This window comes from Camellia sinensis, chromosome 5, assembly GCF_055761805.1.
Source record: "Camellia sinensis isolate YWXY chromosome 5, ASM5576180v1, whole genome shotgun sequence".
Classification (NCBI taxonomy): Eukaryota; Viridiplantae; Streptophyta; class Magnoliopsida; order Ericales; family Theaceae; genus Camellia; species Camellia sinensis.
In genome coordinates this window covers 89,225,170-89,243,962 of record NC_138965.1, presented here as the reverse complement: position 1 = coordinate 89,243,962, position 18,793 = coordinate 89,225,170, and the positions used below count along the sequence as shown (strand labels likewise).

Sequence of the window (18,793 nt, the reverse complement as noted above, 5' to 3'; positions counted from 1 at the left end):
TTATTTTTAGTGGGTAGAAATAATTTTTAAAAATTCAAAAATATTTTTTTGACACTTATTTTTATCAAATTAATTTATATTTTATTAAATTGATGATTTTGTCTTTGAAATTAAGCAATCATATTTTCAATTGTCCTTATTTGGAACAAGATTCAAAATTTAAGGTCAAATATGTCACAATTAAAAAATAATATATCAAAATAATATATGTCTTAAATTATAAGGACGGTTAGTGTAATTCGTCAAAAAAAAATATAATAATAATGTTGCTAAAAGTACAATAGGTCAAATATGCAGATTTCTTAAAATAAAAAAAAAAACTTTCCGTGAGACTTCCTCTAACACAATCTCACCAAATAGGAATTGTTCCTTAAATTTCTCTATCAAATTATTTGAGAGCAAAAGAGCCAACTAGGACTTCCACAAAATAAGAATAACAGGTTGTTTAAGAAGACTGAAATACAGGAAAAAGTTATAATATCACTTCTTTTTTCTTTTTCTTTTTTTCAGATTTTTTCTTTAAAGCGTTGAGGAGAGACGAAGATTTACCTGTGCATCTCTTGAAGTAAGTTTTTTCTTTCTCTTTCTCTCGCTTTAATTTTATTTTTTATTTTTTCAGATTTTTGGGTTTTGATTGTCTGTAATTGTATTGTTTGGTTCTTTTTTTTTTTTTTAAAAAAAAAAAAAAAAAACACTCAAAAGCACATCAATCTTTTCCTGGTATCTAGAGATGGGTTACCAGAAGAAGAACAGGCGTGAGGCCCCAGCAGCAGCAGCAGCAGCAGCAGCAGCAGCAGCAAAAAATGAATTGGAAGAAGAAGAAGAAGAATTTTGGGCACTTTCAGACAAACCAAATTTCAGCATGCTGCTTACCAAAACCCATGTCAGGCCCTTGTGTAGATTGGTAATACTGTCTTTACTCTCCTACTATCTTCTTCATGCTCTATGATTTCAATCACATGGATGAAGGACTCCTATCCTACCTATCTGCTTCAATGCTCTACATATTAGTTACTCTTTGCCCTATTTAATTAACAAGATTAATAGTGAAGAGATTTATAATAGAGCAAATTATATTTTATCTCTTAAACTATTATCTCATATTATTTTGTCTTTTAACTAAAATTGTAACACTCAAACCTTCATTATTTATTCAAAAATAAAAAACCTTCTTTATTTATTAATTCTTTTTAATTTAGACTTTAATAACGAAAATGCTTTTTAACTATAGGGGTAACTTACACTTTACCCGTTTAGACTATCACTCAATTCACTTACCCTTCCACTAAAAAAAATATTTGATTTAAAAAAAAAATACAATTTTTAAAGTTTTAATTTAAAATATAATTTTAAAAAAAAAGTTTCTTTTTTTTAAATATTTTTTCATTTTTTAGTAATTTGTTTCTTATTTTAGTCAAAAAATTTAAATTTTAGATGCACCTAAAATTTGAATATTTGTGATTTTAAAAAAAAAATACTAAAGACAAAAAAAAAATAATAACTAAAATAAATAAATGAATAAAATAAATGAAAATTTACCCATAAATCTCATCTTAAGGAATAGTGATCCGTTTAGTCAAAAAGATTTTTTTATAGATCAATTAGTCTCATTGATTTTGGAAATGTGAATTTAATATATTCTTTATAAATTGGATTTATGGTTATATCATTATTTACATTGTGTTTCCTTTTTTTTCTTTTGTGCTAGAAAGGATTAATACACAACATATTGGAGTCAAATTTGAGATGGATTTTGATATGAGAATCTTTTTTATTTGGGATGGCTTAAAATGTGAAATTTTTCAAACATTCCAAAAGAGTATAAAAATGGCTTGAAATGTGGGATTCTCCAAAAATCTCTTAGTAGGCTTTGGATAAATGTGTAATTTCAAACTATGGGGTTTTGATTTGGAATAGAGATGGTCATGGGGCAGGTTTGTCATCCCTCGCCCATGCCCCGCCCCGCTCTGCCCCCGCTATGGGTGGAATTTTTCAACCCCATCCCTGCCCCAGTGGATGCCCGACACCCGCGAATACTTGAATGCATTTCAAATAGCCAAAAAAAAAACTAAGAACCATTTAATCTTCAACACACTAAATAATTTCTCTTGTTTATATATATATAAACAGTGAGATTTTCAGGATTATTATTTATTTATATTTAAACAGAATTACAAGACTTTTAAATTCATTTCTTATATCTAATTATATTATATATACATATATATTATTAATTATATCGGGTCGGGATTGGGGGAGGTGATACATGCCCCCGCCCCATCCCTGTTACGGGTAACCAAAATATAATCCATCCCCGCCCTACATAAGTGTTGGGTTGGGTAAAATCCACCCCATTCGAGCAGGTATTGGCGGACCCCCGCTAATCGGACTAAAATGGCCATCCCTAATTTGAAATGGCTTGAAATGTGAGATTCTTCAAACATTTCAAAAAGAGTACAAAAATCTCTTAGTAAATTTTGGACAAATGTGTAATTTCAAACTGTGGGTTTTTATTTGGAATGGCTTGAAATGTGGATTTTTTCAAACATTTCAAAAGGAGTACAAAAACTCTTTAATAAGTTTTGAACAAATGTGTAATTTTAAACTGTAGGGATTTCGGTCATTTATAGGTATTAACTAACATCCACAATTGTAAACTGTAGGGTTATACTATCATTTTCACACAAATAGGACTATTAGGTTCATTAGATTATTTAGATGACATATTGGTTAGATATGGAAATGAGATTTATTTGTGCTTTTCCCAAAAATAAAAGAGCATAAAACAAAAATTGGTATATTTTTATATTTCTTATCTTTAGTGAACATTCTTTTAATAATTTTTCATAAATATTTTTGTTATTTGATTTTTAGTTTTTTTTTTTTCCCCTAGCAAACTAAAAATTAATTTAGTGATAAAATGAAAAGAAAAAGAAAAAGAGAGTCCAAATTGAAAATGATATTAGGTGATAGTTTAAGGGGTAAAGTAATATGAGCTGATAGTTCAATGAGGTAGAGTGTAATTTATCCAATTTATGAAAGGGTATTTTAGTCATAGAGGTTCAAATTTTTTATATAAAAAAAAATAGTAGTTAAAGGGGGTTCATTGTTACAATTTTCAGTTGTGGGTAGTGATACGAGATAATAGTTAAAGGGGGTAAAGTGTAATTTACCCTTAATAGTATTGTGAGATTAGTATAGGAATATTGGTTATCAAATTAGATTAGTGCAATACATAATTCCTTTTTATTCATGTGTGTTTTACGACAAATATAAAAATATTTAATTCTAATTATATATATGTTTTGCATTATTAGTTGTACGATTAAAAAATTTGCTAATTATATTGGATAAAATGACTATTAGAATCTAATCCAAATAATAAGATTTGTAACCAAACGATAAAATGTTAGTCCTATAAATTAATAATGTCAATCATATCCTATAACTCACCCGAAAAAACAAACCCTTTCATTTTGTGTTGTTTTGTACTCTGACATTTTAATTATATCAATTCCATCTCCAAATTACTAAATTTGTCAAAGTATTTTTATGATTGATGCCATTAATGTTTATCATCATAATATTTTGTAACAAAATAATACATATGAGGAAGAAAAAAAAAATCTTTACAAATTGACCCAATTACTAAACTATTCAAATTCAAAATCACACAAAATTAATCATTTTTTAGGTATAATTTTTATTTTAAAAATATCTCTGATGATAAATATTGACGTTTATTACTTTGAGATAAAATTGATACAAAATAGTTATTAAAGATAAAAATAACATCAAGTGCGTACTTTAAAAACCTGAAGTGTAATAAACCAATCATTTCATTATCACAAGACTCCATTAATTAACGCTATCTGTATGATCTGGTGCATAACAGGGCTAATGATTAATGTGATGCTCAAACTTTTATACATTAATGTTCTCTTTTGGGATGAGAAGTAAAATCAAATAGGTGAGACACTCATAATTTAAATTTTCAAATTAACTCATAGCATGAATAAATTTGTGATAAATAAAAAATTTGATATGTAACATGTCATATCATTTTAGGTAAAATTAAAAATACTTTTTTAAGAATAAAAACATTTTAAGTCAAATATAATTTAGAAGTGCTATTTGAAGAGGTCGGTCAATGACCCTTTTTGTCGAGAATATGTATATATATATTTTGAGTCAATTGATATGAGAGTAATTGCAAATATAAAAAGTATTTTATCAAATTAACCAGCTAGCTCAATAATTGCTGGAAAGCCAACAAATCACCAGTAAGAAAGTAATTACAAATGAGTAATGCTAGGGATATCAAATTTTCTATCAAACAAATGACTAAATGTCTCGTGCGATCTGTAATAAATTTGGGATATATAACATTTTCCATTACAAATATGATAAGTATTACATCAAAATTGACCACTAGTCCACGAATAGCTAGAAATGCAATAATCACTAAACAACTACCACAAGGCCAAACTCCGGGAAGAAATAAACAACTACTAAATACATACGACCCCATAATGGAGGAGAAAAACAACCATCACTAGCTCAAACTTGAAAAAATAAATAAATAAACAACTACTACTACATACAATCCTCATAGGGAGAGGGGGGGAAAAAAAAAACAAAACAAAAAATGTATCAGACTCCTCTCATGAGTTAAACCCACAACCTCACTACAAAATGGTGCTACACTGCCTGAGTTTTTATTAGTATTCAGTTTTTTCTGGTTGAAAACTAAACAAGCACTTTTTAATTAGAAAGACTCTATCTTTAGAGACGGCATGAATTAAGTTGAGGACTGCCCTTACATTAGAAAAACACTAGGGTGTCACTCAATGGTATGTATGTTAACAAGGCTTAACTAATTATGCTAATTTATTTATAAAAAAAAAAAGGAAGGAAAAAAGAAAAAAGAAAAAGAAAAATAATCATTTTGATCTTGCTCTTTGTCAGTTCGTTCCAACAAATATGCACCGAGTCCTGCCTTCCATTGCTGTCCCTGTGATTCTAACATACCGCGGCAACAACTGGGAGATGATCTACTTCGGAGATCATATCTCAAAAAGATTCGACACCAGATGGGCCAGGTTTGTGAAAGATAATAATCTGAGGATTGGAGATGCATGTGTATTTGAAGTCACGGAGTGCAGCAACACATTAGTTAGGTTTCGAGTTCAAATTCTTAGAGGTGACTTCCCACCCGAATTGCTGGCGAGAGTCCACAATGGTCAGACTTCAGATGCTGCTATTGTCATTGAGTGAGTCGGATTATAGGATCACCCATATGTTTTGTTCTGTTCTGTTTTGCAGATTTATGGGTTAATTTTTAGTTGAACATTTTAGGATGGAACTTGATATCATATAAGTCTAGATGTTATGTTTTTTTTAAAAATATTATTAAGGGAGATTTGAAATATAACCATGAATTTTCATATTTTTGTTATTCAACTTTCTAATGTAAGTATGACTACTGTAACAGTATGGACAACTATGCTTACATGACCCTCTTTAAGTCATTTTAATTCAAATGTTGCTTGTCCATCATGGGTGAAGGGAGGGGCGCCAAGGGTGTCATTGCGCCTCTCGAAAAGTTTGAAAACCTTGTTTATGGCCCGTTTGGTAGAGCTATAGGAAAGTGATAATAACTTATAACCTAATAGCTTATACCTGTGAATATAAACTGATTTTTAACTTATAAATTACGCTTCTCCTCCACCACTCAAAGAATAAGTTGATTTTTGACTTATAAAAAGCTATAAGCTGTATTGTTAAGGAACCAAATACATCAAAATAGCTTAAATTAAGCTAAAAGCTGAAATAAGCTGGAAATAAACCCTACCAAACAGGGCCTATATCTATCTAAATGTCACATAATTTGTTTTTAAATGCTCCAAAACATGATAATTGCTATAAAGGAATTCAATACTTTTCAACTACTTCAAATAACTGCATAGTTATCAGATCCAATTACAAAATGTACATATGTAATATGTGTACCTCTAGTATGGACTATATGGAGCATGTTTCAATTGGCATATTATTTCTTAAAAGTGGGAGCGCAACGCGGTGGTTGAATCCTAGTCAAGTTGTAAGTTAGCATTGTACCTGTAAAACTAACACAAGATGAAGATTATCATTATTGATGTCGAGATTGTATTGGAAAAGATTTTTGAATCAATCGTATCCTAACAAAATTATATCATTACTAGGCAAGTAATCTTCTATTATAAATAAACATGTCTATGAACGTAATTTGTAATTTTAGAGTATAGCAAATTGATTACGAATAGATTAGGAATATCATGTCCACAAATATTGTGCTGACCTAAGCATCAGAATATCCATTCGTCATAAGCATATAGGGTGTTTTGCAGATCTATGAAGCGTTGTCTATCTCTTTGTTGATCTCATCATCATCAAGTAGGGTACATTTTTTTTCCCCTTATACTTAATATGTGGTGTAAGCGTAACCCAATTCTGCCTATGTCCATCTTGTTACGGTTGATAGTTACCAACTGAATCACAGTGACAAATATTCAATAAAGTAATGATCAAATTGGAAGAATCTAAAGCTTAACGCTGAAATACAAACTGAATGATGGTTTTAAGCTGAAGTTTAATTTACACAAAATAAAAAGAAAGGGAGAAAAACTAAGAGAGTGAATGTCACACCCCAGATTTATAATATCCGAACCCATGAGAAAAAGGGGATAGATGGTCAAGAACTAGAGAAACAAGACAAGGCAATTTGGTCGATTTAAGAACTCAAATAGAGATTTCAATATAAGAACAAGGCTAAAAGAGTGGATAGACTCGCAATCTGATACATTCGATTCAAAACATGAGTTTACAAAAGAACACAAGCAACCTATATTCACATATCTAGATGACATGAATATATAACATGTGAGTACATTCATCAACATAACCTACACAAAGAAATATCTTGCCTCGTGGCTTATATAACTTAAAACAGGGCATCTCCTCTATCAAATTTGCTCTCGGCCTTACAAAATTGTGAGACCCAGAAAATCCTCTCACATGGATTGTTGAAAAGATCTAACGAAGAGATGAGCTTGGCTCCAATAGATCTGCAAGGATGAACATAGTCGGCTCCACCCAACCGAGGTTGCCGGCTGGAGATACTCCGATGATAAAATTAGTCACTCAATTCAGATAAAGAAGATGAAGGAAAGAAAGAGTATTTTACTGGTAGAGAGAGATCCCCCTACACTCCATGAGGTACCTTTCTTTATAGATGGTGAGTGGGCCAAATGAGCCCAACAGTTGGCCCCTTAGCAGGTTTTATTTGGGTTAGCCCAATAGGCTAATATATATTTTTTTTTCTAACTCCCACAAAAACATATTTAGGCTCATGCCCATTACGTTGACCTGAAAAATATGGTGAACCGAAGTCCAGTATACTTTTATTTTTTTTACTTAAGAAATATAACTTGTTATGATATATGATTATGATGCATTGTGATACTATCATACAAATATAAGTATCTTTTCACAAGTTGAAAACATAAAGAATCTCTTCAAGTTCAAATACACATATTACAGTAAGGATGGCTTAGAAATCCCAATTTTACCAAAATTACAAGTGATGAATCACCAGGTTAGTATTTGCTAGTGGTATATAAGAGAGCCAAATAAACACCCCCACTTTACCAGTTATCAGATGGAAGGAAATTGCTACTTACACCTGCGCGAGTTTTTGATCTTTCTCCATGAACACTCTCGTAAAATTAATTCACCAATTAACTGGACTCATTAACTAAGGCTCAATTATTTAAATTTTCACCAACCATAAATCAATTTAATTTTCTCTACTTTGTGAAATTCTACAATAATGCAATCCTTCATCGATTGGCCACAATTACACAATTCTCTACCATTTTCCAAGTCATGCTACAATGGAAATAATTTACAATTTTATTGCAATCATAGAGAATTTCTCAAGTTTCATAGTTTTCCACAATTTTCCAATTGATGATGTAAGGGGATAATAACACATTAATTTCCATATGTGACAAGTGTATTCTTCAAAATTTCAAGCCCAAGAAGGCTTCACAAATCAGGGTTTTTAACAATTTAGGGCAGTTCAAATTATTGCAAATAATAAACACAACTTGATAAAATACATTTTTATATAAGAAGATACATTAGTCTCCAACATTTGGACAAACCCTAACTTCTCATGCAATGTACGCAAAATTTCTAGAATTTTTCCCAAGAAATATACACACATCTACAATCCAACTCATATTTAAACATAAATAAGAAAATTCGTACCTTAACGAAGGAGAAAAAAGTCCTAGAATTCCAAATGGGTTCATATGATGTATCTTCCGTTTGATTAATGATGATAGTTCTACCGTTTAAAACAAAAACAAAAACAAAAACAAAAAAAGGCGATCGATTGGTCACCAATGAGATCGATCCCCTAACGATCGCTAGCTACTGAATTTTTAAAAATTCAAAGCAATCGAATTGTGATCGATCCCTAGCTACTGCTCAAACTACTCAATTTATCCTTGTGAAGCGATTGATCGTTCAAGGGAGTGCGGTCGATCGCATTCTCAGAATGTGCAGACTTTTCTCAAGTTGTTCAATGTATGTAACCCAAAAATCTCAATAACTCTACAATCCAAACAATTAGAGTAAAGTTCAAGACGGTAGAACCAAAAACTAAAAGAACTATATTATATGTGTCGATTGATATATTGATTAGTTTACTAATTGATAATGTAACATAATTTAAGAATTTTTTAAAGTTTATAATGTAACTAATGACTGAGATTAATAATAATGTTATAAGCAGTGTTGATACATTAGTTAGTATACTAATTGGTACGTGTAGTACCACCGTAAACTAAAAGAAGGTGATGCAATCAAGAAATAAGGATTGGATTGGATCCAAACTGTCACAATAAATTACAAGAGGCTCTATTTACACACCATTTTTCTTCTTAAGGTACACTATTAATTAATTTAGGGTGATTCTACTCACACCACTCTTTTTACCTCCTTACACCCTTCATCTCATTACACTACTTAAAAAAAATTAAATTCTCATTACACCTAATATATTACCAAAACAAACCATATGATAAAAAAACTCTTCAAAACCCATCTCTTTACACCCATACTTTGTGCTGGGCCTGATCGGTAATACAATGCTAAACAATTTGAATTACTCTAGTTCTATGTTACCGGATAAAATTTTGTTTCCCAGAATTATGTTACCATTCAATTGGATAATTTCAGTTCGCTTCCCAACAAAACCAGTAGAGTCCACATTGAAGTGCTTGTTTGGTCACACAATGCGAAACAATTTACAAAAATTCAGTGCTATAACGCTGGAATAAATTGTTTGTTCTAACCTTTTGTTACTATGCATTTACAGAGCCACTTCCTTCCAAATAATGTAGTAATAATTTGTGCTGGGCCTGTTCGATAATAAAATGCTAGTGAATTTTAATTACTCCAATGTTGTGTTGCTGGAAAAAATAGATTTGTCTAGAGTTCCGTTGCTATTCATTTATAGAGTCACTTTGTTCCAAATGATAATTTGGGCTTGTTTTGTAATTTGATACCAGACTTATATTTTTTGTTCGGTAATTTGATATCAGACTTATATTTTTTGTTGAGTAATTTACCGGAAATGTATCTTTTATTCGGCAATTTGACACCAGATTTATATTTTTTTATTCGGCACTGTGATGCCGGACTATGTTATTTTGTTCGATTTCAACACACCGAACAAAAGTCGCAGACCAACCCAGAAAATCGAAACAAAAATCTACCAAACTAATAAAAAAACTCACAATTTCACTTTTTTGATGGTTTTTCACCACTGTTTCTTCATCCATTGCTTTTTTTGATGATCAAAACATTATGATTATCACTTTTTCAAAAGAGATGTGTGAGAGAAAAGAAAAGTTGAGAAAGGAAAAATAGGGATTGAAGATCAAGGGGTGTAAGGAGATAATCAAATATATTTAATTTTAGTGTTTTGTCCTTTTAAATAATTTCACGCATGGATAAATTTGGAAGAAAAAATAATCTCATATGGAGGGTGTAAGGAGGTAAAAGAGTGGTGTAAGTAGAATCACCCATTAATTTATTTTTTATTACAATTTTAACTTTAGGTGAAATGACTACAAAGGACAAACTATAATACATACTATTTGTATAATTACCATAAAGGACCAGACAAACTACTCTTGTTCGAAAGAAATGGACCGGACAAACTACTCTTGTTCGACAGAAATGAACCGGGCAAACTACTCTTGTTCGAAAGTCAAATGTCGAACTCTATATTGTTCGGCAGAAATTGACCGAACATATGCTTGGGGTTCGAAATTCCAGTGTCGAACGGTTCAGAAACTCAATCATGCGAATACAAATTTCATGACAATGGAAAAAACTACCTAAGACCCTAAAATCTGAGCCAAATGAGAACTCACTTACTGTGTCTCCAATGTGAGTTGTTTCCAACTGTGTTGAGCACCATCGATGACGTCTTTGATGAGGAAAAAAATGTATTCAACAAATGGGTCTTTACCGTTTGAACAGAGAATGGAGGGGGAGATGGAATATCGTAGGTGAGTGAGGTGTATGAGTGAGGGTAGAGATAGAAGATTGTGGGTAGATTTTGAATGGGGTGTGTAAGTGAGTGAGGGTAAAGGTGTAAGGTTATGGTGTGTATTAAGCAAAATATTAATTTATTAAATTATTATAGGTGTGCCTTAAGTAATGGTTTGCCTTGAGATAAATGTAGTGTGTGAATAGAAGCACTCGTAAATTGCACTTTTTCTAAGGGCACTTACCAATCAGTCTTATTAACTGGATTTATTTACTTACAGATCCTAACTGATAAATTTATCACTATAAAAATAAAGAGACTGATAAATTTATCACTATAAATTTATTCATAAAACAAAAAGATTGATAAATTAATTTATCACTATAAAATTATTCATAAAAATAAGAGACTGATAAATTTATCACTTGATAAATTTATCAATAGGACTTAATGGGTAATAAGTCTCAAAAGTAGGACCTATTGATAATTTCTCCTTTTTCTAAAGGTGCAAAGTGCAAATAATACACATTTGATTTTTCAAGGAAAAAATATTAGTAAAGGACAAGCCCGTCAACACCAGAAAGCTTATGATTTAATTCCTCCGTACCCAATAAAAATAAAAATAAAAAACTTTGGAGTGTAATTAATTTAAAAAATAAAATAGAAAAAAATATGGATGTATCTTGTTTTTCTCACAAAAGCATCAGGAAATCGTATAAATTTTTCTTGTGACCAATAATTTCAATATAAATCATTAAATAGATAGAAAATGAAAATCACATTTAAATAGATAGTAAACAATTTGTTTAAAATATTTTGAAATACATAATCATACTGAAAATTGATGTTCTCATGAGTTCTCAACTTTTTTTTACCCAATTTTGTTGTGATGTTAAGATAATATATATATATATATATATATGTGATGCAACTTTTTTTTTTTGAATATTTTAAAACAATTAATTTTCACTTAGGATTATGTATATTAAAATAGGAATTTTTAATGGAAAATCTTATATATAGAACTTCTACTCCCTTTAGTCCCAAACATGTTTTACAAACTCAAAAGGTCTCATAGCTATTCAAATGTGGCATTAAAAATAGTAACCAAAAATAATTTTGGAAGAAAATCAACACAGTTAGAGATACTTTCCCAATTTGAATCAAAATCTATATTTTAGGAAAAAATCACATAATTAGAAGAAAAAAAAATGTTAGGAATACTAGTGTGTTTGGTTTGAGTTTTTTGGATTAAGTTTTTTGAAAATCGAGTTTTTTAATTTTTGTGTTTTTTTGTTTTTAGTGAATATTTTTAAAATTTTAATTTTTTTTTACTTTTTTAGATGCACCTTACTTAGATATATCCAAAAAATAAAAAATTTGTGAAAAAATATTTTAAAAAATTAATAAATCAATAAAAAATGTACTGAATTCTCATTTTTTTTTTGTATTTTTGGTATTTAGTGAATTTTTAAAAGGTTTTTTTCAAAAAAAAATTACTTTGTAGGTATATTTATGTTAGATATGTCTAAAAATTAAAAAAATTACTTAAAATATTAAAAAAATCAATAAAATCAAAAAAAATACAGAAAATAAGAAAGTAAAATTTTTTGAAAAGTGTTTTTGAAAAATGATAACCAAGCAAGGTGAATAATCTTACTAACACACTCACAAGTTAATGTGGGTTCCCTCAAAACTTGTAAGTGTGTTAATAAGATTGTTAGTAAATATATAAGTATCCCTAGTATTATTGTAATTAGAATAATACTTATCTTATTTGACTCTTTCTCCCTGCGTTTATTATTATATTAATAATAATAATAATAATAATAATAATAATAATAATAATAATATGAATTTCTGGTAAATGTAAAAGTTGTAACTATGAATATTCACAATTGAATAAAGTTGTGTGAATTTGTGAAAGATAAAAATTATAAATGTGAATTTCTATACTCAAAACTGTGATAAAAAAATTGCTATTACGGAACTTCATACTTTTAATTAATAAACACTATGACATCTTTAAATTATTCAATAAATAATGTGAATATTCACACTTTTTTATATTAAAATTACAAAAAGCATCAAATAAAATGTGTGAATATTTCTATTTTTTATTATGAAAATGTAAAAATATTCAACCAATAATCGTGAACTTTAACATTTTTTTTACAATATGAAAATACAAAAAGCACCAATGAAAAAAGGAAAAACCCTGGGTGAGCACTGCACAAAATATGCAACCCCACATAAAATTACATAAGTTTTCACGAATTTATATAAGTAGTTTCACAAAAATACGTAAGTTTAACACAAATACTTATAATCACATAAGTTTTCATGAACTTATGTAAATTTGTGTTCAACTTATGGATTTTTGTGTGATCACTTATGTAAATTCGTGACAACTTACGTAATTTTATGTGAAGTTGCACATGGTGTGTATTACACACTAGAACATTACTAAGGAGGCCCAAAGGATTTTGATTGAGATGTTTTGAGTTATGCTTGGTTTGATTTTCAAAACATAATTTTAAAAATTAATTTAGTAGGAAAAATAAAAAATGAAAAAATCAATTTTTAAATGATTTTCTCTTATTTTTTGGGTTAAAATAATTTTTAAAAATTTTAAAAAATATATTTATTTTTATCAAACTAGTTTACAACTTTTTGAAAAAATTTCAGATTTCCAAAAACTAAACTAAACACATTCTCCATTTTTCATAAAAAGGCAATTGCTTTAGTCTTGTACATTGGATGAAACCCCACTCTTTCTTAAATTAGGTGCTCAGCCCATAAATTCAATTTTTAAATTTATTTAGTAATACCTCTAGGCATTAGCCTTTTAAGGCCATAAGGACATGCATTTTACAGGTAGTTATTTGTTCAAATCGTTTACACCTTCAAATAGCTATGTGTTCAATCATTTATAGTGCTGAACACTTTAACATATCACAATTTTATGCTCGGTGGTTTGTTTTGGACATTTTTTTTTTGTACCATGTATTTTTTTGAGATTAATCCATTCAAAATTACCGAAGCTAGTTTCAAGCACTTTTATTATGAAAAAAATGCTATTTCCCTATTTTGATTAACCAAAAAATCAATCTATTCGTCCCCAAATTTGAACCTATTTAAAGATTTATGAACCAAACTATATTGAAGCTAAGGGAAAGATGTAGAAAGGGGATAGAGTTTGTGTAGTGGCCCGGGTCGAACCCGATCCTTTTTACCTTTCCATTCGGATTGTGTTTGTTTTGGGTTGACTTTCACCTTGTCTTGTTAAGTTGTGGCTTTAGAACACCTTGGGTTGCCTTTAGAAAATCAAAATAGAAATCTGCCTGAAGTCTGTTAACGCTCATGGTCATGGGAATTGTGCCCGTAACCAAAAATCACTACCAATACTTTGTTTGCAGAATTCCCTAGTGCTCGCAAGCTTGCCCGCGACTATGTCAGTTGCACTCGCGATGGTCCTTTTATTTAAGACATTAGTTTGCGTGAACCTTTTTTTTTTTTTTTCTACTTTTCTCTCTCTGTTCTCTCTCTTTTCGCCATAACCGAGCTTTCAAGCTCTTTAACCTTTGGTTTCATCTACCTAGGGTCAAAATCTCACTCTAGTTCTTTATACTAAAATGTAGAGCTCGATGAGAGCTTTCTTTTGAGCCGATTAGATCGTGATTTCATTTATGTCGATCTTTTGGTCTTTTCTCTTCGCTTTAAGAGGTAAGGATTTCCTTGATTCTCTTCAATATACTCTCATAGATAGATATGTGGTGCCTTCTATTGCATGAAAACTTAATTTTTAAAAGAGATTTTCGAAATGCATGTTAGTGGAAGTTAGGGTTTTAAATTGAGAAGTTAAACTTCATGTTTTATCATTAATTATGAGAACTCTATGCTAATGGAACATGTTTAAGAAGAGTAATGTGAAAAGCTCTAATTTTTATTTAATATTATGAGAATTGTGAGAGATGAGATGAGATGAGATGATGGCTCCATAATTGTTAAACAATATTGATTATTGTAAATTGGGAATGTGATATGAAAGAGAGGAAAACTGAATGAGTGTCATGGGTTTAATGTTTATGATGAAATTGGTAGTGGCTGAAGTCATCAAATGAGTTATGGGATTTAAGTAATAATGTGATTATTAATGAAAATCTTGACTTGGTTATTGTAAATGGAGTTGTGATTTATTATTATGAGATTTTATGTTATTTACTGCTGAGAGATTTTTTCCTTGGCCATCAGTGGAGGATGGTATTTGTTATTGTTGTGTAGATTGTTAGTGTTATATGTGATTGATTTAATTTGTGTAATTTGTATCAACATGGAATGTGATGAGATGGATGAAGAAAGTGCTATATAGATGATCCGTTTCCTTTCGATTCGCACTTGATAAAGGGTGGCGCATTGACATAGGTTCTATTTTCTTTCGGTTTGCACTTGGTAAAGCGTGGGTTGAGATTCCATTTCCTTCTGGCTTGGGTCCGATAAAGCATGGCGCCTTGAGATAGGTTCCATTTCCTTCTAGCTTGCACCGGGTAAAGTGTGTGGACTGTTGGGCTATATGGACATTTTGTTTCCTTTCTGCTAGCCATCGATAAACTTGGCGCTTTAAGATAGGTTCTATTTCTTTTCAGTTAATGCCCAGTAAAGCCTGTTGAAATAGTTTGGCGTGTGATGCCCGAGTACATGACTTGTCTTGTTCTCCTTTAATCGTGGTTATCTTTCTCGTGTTGGGGATGTCAGGAACTAATTTGAGGCCTCGTCGGCCGTTAGGTCCATCGTTCTTGAAACCTTTCTCGAATTTACATCTCCATTTTGTTCTGGAGTTGAGTTTTCCCTTATTTCTGAAGTGTAGTTGGAGTCGGGGTGGTCATGGGCTTGTCAAGCTTGCAAATTCTAGAGGAGTAGCAGAATTGCACGTACCGGGGTTGGAGCCGTATGTGCGGTGAGGAGATGTTTTCAGAGGGTTGGGACTGAAATAATTGTAGGTATAGAGAGCACGTGCGGAAGTGGGGGTTGCACGTGTGGCAAGAAGGGGTTTTCTAAGAGTGCCATTCTAGAATAACCACAAGTGCGGGTTAAGTGCCGCATGTGTTGTAGGGGTACACTTTGCATGTGTGGGGAGAGGCACGCACGGGAAAGTGCTGAATCCAAATTTTTTTCTTTTCTTTCTCATTAGGCTGAGTGTATTTCCCCATTTTCTCATATCTCTCTTTCTCTAAAAACCCATTTCCTCATGCTTCTCTCTACAAACACCCAACAACCACATTAAACTCTTGATTTCTTCAAACCTATTGAAGATTTGGCCCAACCTCTTTCATTAATATTGGAGAGCTCCTCAAGGGCTATCTTATGTGCGGTGGAAATCGGGCTCTGACACTATTAATTTTGGGGCTTTTCGCACACTTTCTCTTCCAAATCTTGAGGTGGCATATCTAGCCTATTTTGTTATGATTTTTAATGGAGGGTTTGGGGTTTGTATTGATGGGTTTTGGAAAGTGTTTAAAGATGATTTTTATGTATCTTGGTGCAAATTAAATTGTTTTATGAACTTATGAACCTCTTGAAATTATATGGAAGGGTAATGTCATGAAAATTAAGAAAAACCCTCTTTTGATTAAACCCTAGATTTTTGGAAAGAATTTAGATAAATGGATTTTAGTGAGGCAATAATGAAATTGTGGAGATTTCTTTCAGAAAATGATGAGATTATCACATGTGGTTATGTTGTTGAGATATCCATGAGATGAATGGATGTTATTATTTGAAAATCTTGGATAGCATGAATATATATATATATATATATATGTTTGGACTATGAAATGAAAATGAGTTTTGATTGTGAATATGAAATGGTGTCATATGCCACATGGATATATATTTTGGTCTTGATGTTGAGAATTATTGTAATGGTATGATGAAGATATGCATATAGAATTGAATCTCATTCCATACATTTGCATAACTTCGAATATTGTTATGACTGCTATGTTTGAAAATTTATCCATTGTACAAAACAATTGTTACTCTTGAAATGTTTTGGGGTAAATACGTTTAGTAAGTCCGGATAAGGGGTGTAGTGAAATGTTTAAGTTGGTCTGAGTATCTAGGGTGAAAAACTGAAAATACGCGCGGAGGAGGTACCATGTGCCATCCGGTTAGGACCAGTAAAGCGGCAATTGGGTAGTACTTGTTATGCCTACTTGCAGACACCATTCTAAGAATTATCTGAGTCATATTTACCACATCGTATTTAAAGATTTGAATTTTACTGAGATGATGGAATTTCTTTAAAAGATCATTGCATATGATTTTCTCAACAAAACAAAACTTGTGGTTTTTAGTGCATAATATGGCATGGCATTGCATTTTATACATATATGAGACTGCTAAACATATATACTTTGTTAAGATCTCTCTACCGGGTTTTGTGCTCACCCCTAGTGGATTTGTGCAGGAAAGGATGTAGTGATTCCGCCTAGCTAAATGCGAGGAATATGTTTTGAGAGCATGAGGCTTTTTTATTTTTATTTTTTATGTGTGTACGTTTTGACAAGCCAAGGGTTGTAATTGTATGGGTTTTTGGATAACAATATTTTTTTTTTGTAACTGAGAACTTATAGCTTTCAAGGCATTCATTTTGTGTTTCTCTTTTGTTTTCATTGTTGCACAGCTACCGATTCACTCTTTTGAATTCTGAATTTGTATTGCATGTGGACTCCTTTTGTAAATCTCTCACATGATTGGAATACAAATATAGATATTTGACCACTTGATTTGAGATTAGTGTAATTGAATGGTTTAATCAGATTTATCTTTATGTCATTTATTTGGGGGCGTTATAACTTGAAACCAGAATTATGAGATGTGATCTTGATTAGTTGTTACTTGCGTGATCGTGTTGAGACACGTGTATTTGTTGATATTGTGATAGAGGATTAATATGTGTTGTGTAATGTGCTGAGAGTTAGGCTTGGTAGTAGCCGTAGATGTTGATTGTTGTCTTTTATTTATGAGATGACGAGATTATTCGTACGTACATGGTTTTAAATTTGTAAATTGAAGTAGGAAAGACTTTTAAGAAATTAAAGATAAATTGCAAAGATAAAAAATGGTTTTATTTCTTATTATGTTAAAGAGGATCTTTTGGAAAAATATACTTATGTATGTATATTTTGGTTATGAAAAGATAACATTATTTATGTATTTATCACTTGAGCATTCATGATCATATTTTTCTATAGAATACTATTGTTTAGAAATACTGAGATTCCTATTGGACATTAGTGTTCATCTCACGTTGTTGATAATTTTCAGGTGCAAGTTAAAGGAGTTACTCAAGGCTACAGAGTCTCTTATTGTTGGCCACGGGGCCTCATACTTGGAGGCGGGATGCTTATTTGTTGGAAAGAGGGTTAACACCTCTTATTTCATTGTGTTTTAATTTCTTCAATGTAAACCTAAGGGCATCAGTTGTAAACAATTGTATTTGGATATGTCATCATAGTATACACGAGAGAGCATTTATTGCTTATTTATTTATTATTGTTTCCACTTTTATTATTATAAAATTGGACTTTAATCAGGAATTTGATAATGTATTCAGGTAATAAATTTCAGGACTTACAGTTTGGAAAATAGCTTTCGGAAATGGGTTTAAGTGTAATAATGCGGTCTGAAAGTGTAATCAGACCGGTAAAACACTAGCTGATAATAGTATTTGGCGAGATTGCTTTGATAGGTACCCAGTGCATATTCCAGAGATTGTCATGCTCTAATTTTAATATTATCATATTAATAATTGTTGTTGTTGTTGTTAATTATTATGAGTATTGTTTGTTGGGTAATGTTAGGGATACCAAATTTTCTACCAAATAAATAGCCAAATGTTTATTTGGTAGAAAATTTGGAGCCTATAGCATTTTATTTGTTTGTTAATATATATATATATATATATTATATTAAATGTTTTTCTAAAAGTTTGTGCATTGCATTTAGTTATTCTAGTTGTCATCAAAGCTATAATTTTTTCTTTAGATTTCATGATATTTGTTGATGCACTTTGGTCAGAGTAGGATGGGTCAGATTGATCCAAGCGCTCCACAGGCAGATTGTTCTCCATCTTCCTAGCTACACCTGCAATAAGTTTAGTAGGAAGGTTCCGAAATGGGG

At 30.9% G+C, this 18,793-nt stretch overlaps 1 protein-coding gene and 2 long non-coding RNA genes across 4 annotated transcripts; 2 read left to right on the top strand and 1 right to left on the bottom strand.

Moving 5' to 3' along the window:
• The first annotated feature begins 336 nt into the window (after positions 1 to 336).
• Positions 337 to 5,479, top strand: LOC114299680 (B3 domain-containing protein Os04g0386900). Of its 2 annotated transcripts, none has more exons than XM_082869221.1 (3): positions 337 to 565; positions 703 to 904; positions 4,969 to 5,479. In XM_082869221.1, exons 2-3 carry the CDS (start codon positions 731 to 733, stop codon positions 5,275 to 5,277), a joined length of 483 nt encoding a protein of 160 aa, XP_082725347.1. In that variant the 5' UTR covers positions 337 to 565; positions 703 to 730; the 3' UTR covers positions 5,278 to 5,479. The 2 variants fall into 2 exon arrangements, with proteins under 2 accessions (XP_082725347.1, XP_082725348.1); XM_082869222.1 differs by having other exon boundaries at positions 436 to 565; positions 729 to 904.
• A 410-nt stretch (positions 5,480 to 5,889) lies between these two features.
• Positions 5,890 to 8,644, bottom strand: LOC145790722 (uncharacterized). Its single transcript, XR_014329744.1, has 2 exons — positions 8,314 to 8,644; positions 5,890 to 6,128 (listed from the first exon to the last, which is right to left on the bottom strand). It is a non-coding gene; the product is annotated as an uncharacterized LOC145790722 (long non-coding RNA).
• A 5,189-nt stretch (positions 8,645 to 13,833) lies between these two features.
• Positions 13,834 to 18,163, top strand: LOC114299679 (uncharacterized). The gene is made up of 2 exons (XR_003642423.2): positions 13,834 to 14,335; positions 17,939 to 18,163. It is a non-coding gene; the product is annotated as an uncharacterized LOC114299679 (long non-coding RNA).
• Positions 18,164 to 18,793: the final 630 nt, after the last annotated feature.

Bases quoted from the DNA above. Each gene is read 5' to 3' on its own strand.
- LOC114299680 (XM_082869221.1), top strand. From the start codon at position 731: ATGGGTTACCAGAAGAAGAACAGGCGTGAGGCCCCAGCAGCAGCAGCA. The intron at 905-4,968 runs GTAATACTGTCT...GCTCTTTGTCAG, and splicing joins TCAGGCCCTTGTGTAGATTG to TTCGTTCCAACAAATATGCA.